The sequence below is a fragment of the Morone saxatilis genome, unplaced genomic scaffold, assembly GCF_004916995.1.
Source record: "Morone saxatilis isolate NCDOM2014 unplaced genomic scaffold, NCSU_SB_2.0 Contig24, whole genome shotgun sequence".
In the NCBI taxonomy this organism is placed as follows: domain Eukaryota; kingdom Metazoa; phylum Chordata; class Actinopteri; family Moronidae; genus Morone; species Morone saxatilis.
In genome coordinates this window covers 47,816-54,401 of record NW_023339807.1, presented here as the reverse complement: position 1 = coordinate 54,401, position 6,586 = coordinate 47,816, and the positions used below count along the sequence as shown (strand labels likewise).

Sequence of the window (6,586 nt, the reverse complement as noted above, 5' to 3'; positions counted from 1 at the left end):
TTTAAAAAAATGTAAAACATGTATGGGTCCTCACAGTCCACGTGCATAAGGGTGCGCTAAAGTGGTGTTGTGTGCCAGCATATCAGTGTAGACCACAGCGTGGTGTGATGTGATGTAAATAAGATGATGATTGCCATATAAGGTTTACTTCCTGTTGGCAGTAGTTGGCAGTAGTTGGCACTGTGACTATGAGTATTGGCAGGTAGATGTGTTCAGGCCATCGACAAAGATGGAGATCACATCTCCACTTGCTCCCACTTTACAAAAATGAAGTCAAAACATCCCAGATATAGCCCCTGCTATCTTTCTCCATGGCACCGCGGTATCGGAGTCCTGCCCACACACCCAGACAACTCAATGCAAGCAGGACTGAGCTGTCAATCATGATGTGTAACCACCTTTTTATAGTTTGAAATAACTAATTAAAACCAAACTTATCAGAAAGAGTTCAAACACTTAAACATACAGTACATCAGTGTGATAAGAACTACCTAAAATGCCAGAAATCATCTTTGGTAAAAATGTATTTGATGTGTATTTTTACTTAAGTCTCAAAAGGTCCATAAAGATCAGGTTTTGGGAAGCTCCAGGTTACTTTGCTTTGCTTTTCTATTGTCTTGCACTTCAAAGCTAATTTCTCTTTGTTCCACATGAATACCGTATCCTAGAAATAAACAGTCACAGGAGAACACATAGAGTTGTTCTGATACCAATCAAAAATTCCTTCAATATTGGGGTTATCGGGTATCCGCAAGTTCTCGTGTCTGTGTACGACTCCAACACCACGTTCCCAGCAGTGTAGTGTTTTTCTCTCTCAGGATAGTAAAATCATGACCCGTTATACAGCAATGATGGCAATCATAAAGGCATAGTAGTATATGCTTGTTAAAAAATAATATATATATATTTTTTTTTTTTTTACACAAAGTTCAGGTATTGGAATTGGTATCAGGAAGAAAACATTTTTTTTATCATGGGAATATCTCTACACAGGATAGGACTCAAAGCTGCCACAGCAGTATGTATGTAAAGCTTGGCAATGATACAGTGCTGTGTATACCTGAGGGCTGGTCATCTCATAGTCTGAATGTGTAACAGCAGAGTTGTAGTAGCGGTTACTGTAGCGGTAGTTGCGGTTGTCATTGGAAGAACCACTGGAGCCACCTGGAAGTAAAACAGACCAAAATTAAACTCATACTACTGTAGAAAGTGGAAACACAGTTCATTAATTTTGCCTTTTAAATGAATGCATTTTAAAACCTGTTTCACATCCATACTGGCAAAAAAGTTAAGGAAAATCAGTATTGGTTCCATGTTGCTTTGTTTTATAGTTGTTAGCATAATCAAATGTTTCTCAGAAACACATTTAAAAGAAACTCAACTTTATACAGGTAACTTCATTAATCCAATCTGTTTAATCAATTTAAAGCCTAAAATTCAGATTATTAGATCTGTCAATATTAAAATGGCTGGTAGTCTGTTGGAACAGGAATGAATAAAAGTTTTTCTTAGGGATTGTCACACCTGAAGTTTGGTTCACTTTGTTCGGACCAAAGAATAAAAAAATCATTGATTAGTTCTGTCACATTGTCTACTCACCATCACTTATTACAAACAGACCAAGAAGTATAATAATGAACACATGTGAACTGACAGGTAACTCATTCATTGGACAGTTAGGGTCAAGTGTCATCCTGCAGAGTTACAGTATGTGGACCCACCAGAGAAAATACAAGGTGTTTCGCATTTGCTGACAACAAAAATCTGTCAATCTGTTTGGTCATTCGTTTCAACATGTGTCATTTGCGTATCATCACAGGGTCCACCAGAAACACAACATAAAGCAGGGTACAGTCTGCGGCCCACTGCAGCAGCAGGTCAACAGTTTTAAGGATTATTCACAATAGTGGCTCCATTGAATAAGCTTCATGTACACATGGTCAACAGACAGGAAGTGCAAGCCGATGTGTTAAATTCAATTGGGCAAGTGAGTTGTTAGATTTACTTTTTTTTTTTGTTGAGTCCTGGTTAAAGTGTTTGTGGAGTGGACAAGTATTTTACCAGAGCTAGAAACAGAGCTAGTAGTGGAGGTTGAATGGGAGTGGTCCATGGCAGGAGAGGTGGATGTAGATGAACTGGTGTTGGTTCCTTCATCTGTCGTCTTCTTGAAGAAATTGTGCTGCAGGGCATAGAATGGCGTGATACGGCTTTTAGGGTCGTAGTCCAGCATGCGCAGGATCAGGTCTGGAAGAGGACAAACGTGGCCATGATGATAATGATAATATTTTGCAGTAGCCACAGGGCATAGGCAGCCACCTCCAGCATATGGCACTATTTACCACCTCCATGTTACCATATGTTGGATGAACATTGCTTGGTGAGGTGCATGGTAATAAAGCATTTTGACCAAATTGACTTCTGTTTTGGTTCTTTACTGGGTTAAGAGGTCAGTCATTGCTGGTAATCTTCACTACATACCTTGACCTAAGAAGGTCATTCAAACTTTGAAATGTTCAATTTCTTAAGGGGATGCATGCTTCTATGTGAACATATTATTAAGCATTCTGTTTAGCTACTCCTGCTGCCACATCAGTAAAAAGAGCTAATGGCTATACTTTGTAGACAGTTAGCCTAAATGAGGCTTCTACAAAACTATTCAGCTCACACTGATGTGAGACGTTATAGTACACCCTAACCTTTATTAGTGAATTTAGAGTATTTTAGGAGTGAAGAGTGAACACCTGAAAAGAAAGGTTGGATAGCATTTTTCACATCTTTTTTGCGCTGAAATGGTGCACATGGATGCTGATGGATTCCCCGGAGCAGTGGTTCTCAAAATGTTGGCGTCAAGGACCCCCAAATTGATACACATCAGGCTGAGGACCCGTTTGATGAGGTGTAGTCTCAGGGGTCCCTGTCCAATAAGATCTAGTTATTAACAGTTTGTACTGTAGATTGTCAGATTAACAGTGAAGAGCATGAAACCTATGAACACAATAGTCATTCTTATATATTCTCTCAACTTCTAATCAATTAAATAATAGTGAAATTCAAATATTCCCCTAATTTTTTGAGGACTCCGTTGAATCCGCTCAAGGACCCCTGGGCCCCCGGTTGAGAACCACTGCTTTTCTCAATAAGTAAATACCAGATATAAAGGGGATTTCATTGTCATAGAATCTATCACTGCCATATTAACTGTGTTTATATCGATGTCAATACATCTCAGAAATATAAATATAAATCAGTCATGGTTTTGGTGATCCAGTACAGTGTCCTGCAGTTCAATGTAAAGTTGTTGGTTTACCTTTAAACTTCAGGTAGTCACAGGGGGCGTGTCCTGGCTCTCCTGACCTCCGCCCCCCTGGGCCGCCAGTCTCTACACCCAAAATCTCATGAAGACGCCGTGTGGCTGGGGGCTTATACTCCTGGAAAACACAAAATATTAAGATACAGAAAAATATTCATTCTGGATTGCTCCAATAAGGTAACAAGAGATTTTACTGCTCTTATTTGCACAAGCAATATTGCTAGTTTCTAAGTTCCAATTGTTTCTAAGATTTTAAACTATTGGACACTAGAGTGCAGATCTCTACCAAGCAACAAATGGTCAATCACCTACTGCAATGCCGGTACTAACTGCTAGATGCAGAGAAGTGTTTTCGAATAGTGCAATTTAAGTTTTTTTTAATGTAGGTCTTTGTATGTATTAAGTTTTATATAAAGTGTTTTTGTATGGTATAGTCTCTTTAAGATGCACAGAATAATGTTATAGTATTGTAACCGAGCACTCTTGGTCCAAACCTGTCAACTCCAAACCTGTCAATTTAAACATTGTTATTTATTCGAACATTTTGTTTATTTGTTTACATTTATATACAACACTGCATGCAACCAGGTGGCTTTATAACAATATAATACATACAGAAATCTAAATTTTTAAAAATAAATAATTTAAACTTGCATTTGTTGCATTTTCATAGACTGGAGCCTGCCTGTCCCAGAAGGTTAATTTGTTGGCACAGAGCTGATTAGACTGGCCCCCAGTTAGTACATTTAATTCCAAGAAGTAACCAATATCATGTTCATTTTCAACAGCTGATTTTGTAGTGAAGTCTGCCTCACTCAATTTACAAATCTTCTTTAACTGGCAGATCTTGACCTCTCCAATATGGCGACCGTGCAGACAAATAGCAGTAACATAAGACAGTGGCCCATGAGGTATCTTTTGTTCCCACTTCCTTACAGTCAATATGGTGAGGATTTGTTCATCTTATATCGTATCTTACTTTAGTGGATCGCAACATATTGGGTATGGAATGAATCTGCAGGTGCTTTGGTTCAAAATGAAACCAAATGTTTTTATGGACATCAGGTTTATGAGGACAAAGGCCAAAATATGGCATGCAAGAGACTAGGTCTGCCTTTTTTGCCCAGCAGTTGATCACTTGAGCCCCCTACCGGTCGGTTAAGAGGAGTCAGTAGTCTGTATAAAACCTTCTGAATCACCGCAACCACAAGTCCTTCAGCATACAGTCATAAATGTACACAAAATAATATAAGGCTGAGCCAGGGACTTAAGTCATTCATATGCATATTGTTTAAAACACAAGTAAAAGCTGTAGCTGTAGTTTCCTTTACTACTGTAGCTGTTGAGTATATTGTTCACAATAGCTGAAAGTACCATATTTGATTCTTGTGCATCATGTCACCAGCAGGTGTTAGACGACACAGGTCTAAAGGTAAAAGTTTACTTTTGAATGAAAAATGTCAATGGATCTGTAATCAAATACCTTTTTGATGTCCTTGTTCTTCTTCACTGTCCACAGACCATCTGACAGCTTGTCGAAGTACTTCCTAGCTTTAGGAGCTGCATCCAGCATGTGGCTGGGTGGGACCCCCAGAACCTCCACAATCTTATTCATCTGGTCAACCTACACACACACATACACACACACACACACACACACACACGCACTTATAATTATTTTTTGTATCGTGTACATACATGCCAATTAACACAGTCCCTGCTCTATCCTGTGTCTTTTGGGGAAGTGGTCTCAACAATGAAAATAAATAGTTTTTTGTATTATGTATTATGGTACATTTAACTAGATGAATTATTAAGATTCCCTCCAGACATGTATTGAGACATATATACAAATAGTCCGCTGGGAACAATTATGTGTCTGATATGTTTCCAGATTAAAATCCTACTACTCCTTCTACCTCATAGAGGTAGAGATGTCTCCTACTTCACTTTCCATTCCAAGTACATTCTCAGTGTATGTGCAGTGGTGGCTTCAAGTTTCTACATCACACTGTAGAAGTTGCATACTGGACTAGGATTTACCTCATTGGAGCCACTGAAGAGAGGCTCTCCTGTGTGCATCTCTACCAGGATGCATCCCAGAGACCACATGTCAATGGCCAGGTCATATGGCATTCCCAACAGAACCTCAGGAGAGCGGTAAAACCTGCTCTGGATGTACTGATAGATCTGAGAGGAGGACCAGAAGGAAGTGGAGAGCAGTTTAGAGATCAGAGAACAATTAAAATACTTGAAGCTTAACTTTATATCTAGTGGTGTCCAACCTATTCAAATGTTGCATCTTCAACAACTCTAAAGCTAGCTTCATTTATAAGCTGAGGTAAGTGTATGTTGACTGCTGTTTCACTAGCTGTCCACTGTGAGGAGCCAAGTTCTTCTAGAGCAGCAGTGTAACCAGTCAACCACAGTCTGTTACTGCCATTCAGGACATTCAACCTTCATACAGAAGCTTAACTAACTTACACTGACTTTTTCTGACATTGCTGACAATGTAAGGCAACTAAAACACTGACATAAATGCAGAATACTGAATTGCATTTAATGCAAAATTATACATTTTAATTATACAAAAGAGTCTTGGTAAAGAGTGGGTAAGTACAATACCACTTACACATGTGTATGACACATTTATTCATCCTTCATTCATCTATTTTCTAAACCCTAGTCACAGAGGGTCGAGCATCTCCCATCAAGCACCACAGATGAGAGGCAATTATAATGAATTATTTTATATGAAGAAAACTGATGAATGTACTGTGGCAGCATTGCTGGAAGGTTTGTGTAACTTTCTTTAAACGTGTGTGGATTCTGCTCACCCTCTGTCCGAGCTGGCAGGAGGATCCAAAGTCAACTATCTTGATTGCAGATCTCTTGGGGTTACACAGCAGGATGTTCTCTGGTTTCAGGTCGCAGTGGATGATTGACAGCTCTGGAGTGGCCAGGAATAGTAAAGCTGTAGACAAAAATCTAGTTTAGAGTCTAAATATTTGTTTTGTTATTGTAGTTATGGCAATATGTAAATACAACTTAATTTATTGATATGATTTTAGTCCTTGTGTCCACCTTGTGTTTTATTGTTCAAATTATTTAATTTTAGTTATTTTGTAAAAACTTGTATTGCATTGTATAGCACTGTGGATAAGTAGAGCCACAGGGAAGGAGCGTGCTATTCGATCGCACCTTTAAAGCTGAAGTAAATGGTAAATGGTAAATGGACCTGTACTTGTATAGCGCCTTTCTATTCTTCCGACCACT

At 38.9% G+C, this 6,586-nt stretch overlaps 2 protein-coding genes across 2 annotated transcripts in view; one reads left to right on the top strand and one right to left on the bottom strand.

The window, feature by feature from the left end:
• The window catches only part of ppox (protoporphyrinogen oxidase), a gene marked incomplete in the record, with an annotated part of 54,413 nt that overhangs the window by 644 nt on the left and 47,183 nt on the right, over nucleotides 1-6,586 (top strand).
• Nucleotides 971-6,586, bottom strand: part of LOC118335669 (dual specificity tyrosine-phosphorylation-regulated kinase 1A-like) — a 6,589-nt gene continuing 973 nt past the window's right edge. The window contains exons 2-7 of the mRNA XM_035672094.1: nucleotides 6,148-6,298; nucleotides 5,354-5,500; nucleotides 4,794-4,934; nucleotides 3,308-3,428; nucleotides 2,062-2,244; nucleotides 971-1,164 (exon numbers count right to left, since the gene is read on the bottom strand). Coding sequence (XP_035527987.1) covers nucleotides 986-1,164; nucleotides 2,062-2,244; nucleotides 3,308-3,428; nucleotides 4,794-4,934; nucleotides 5,354-5,500; nucleotides 6,148-6,298 — 922 coding nt within the window. The 3' untranslated portion in view covers nucleotides 971-985. The remainder of the gene's footprint in view (nucleotides 1,165-2,061; nucleotides 2,245-3,307; nucleotides 3,429-4,793; nucleotides 4,935-5,353; nucleotides 5,501-6,147; nucleotides 6,299-6,586) is intronic.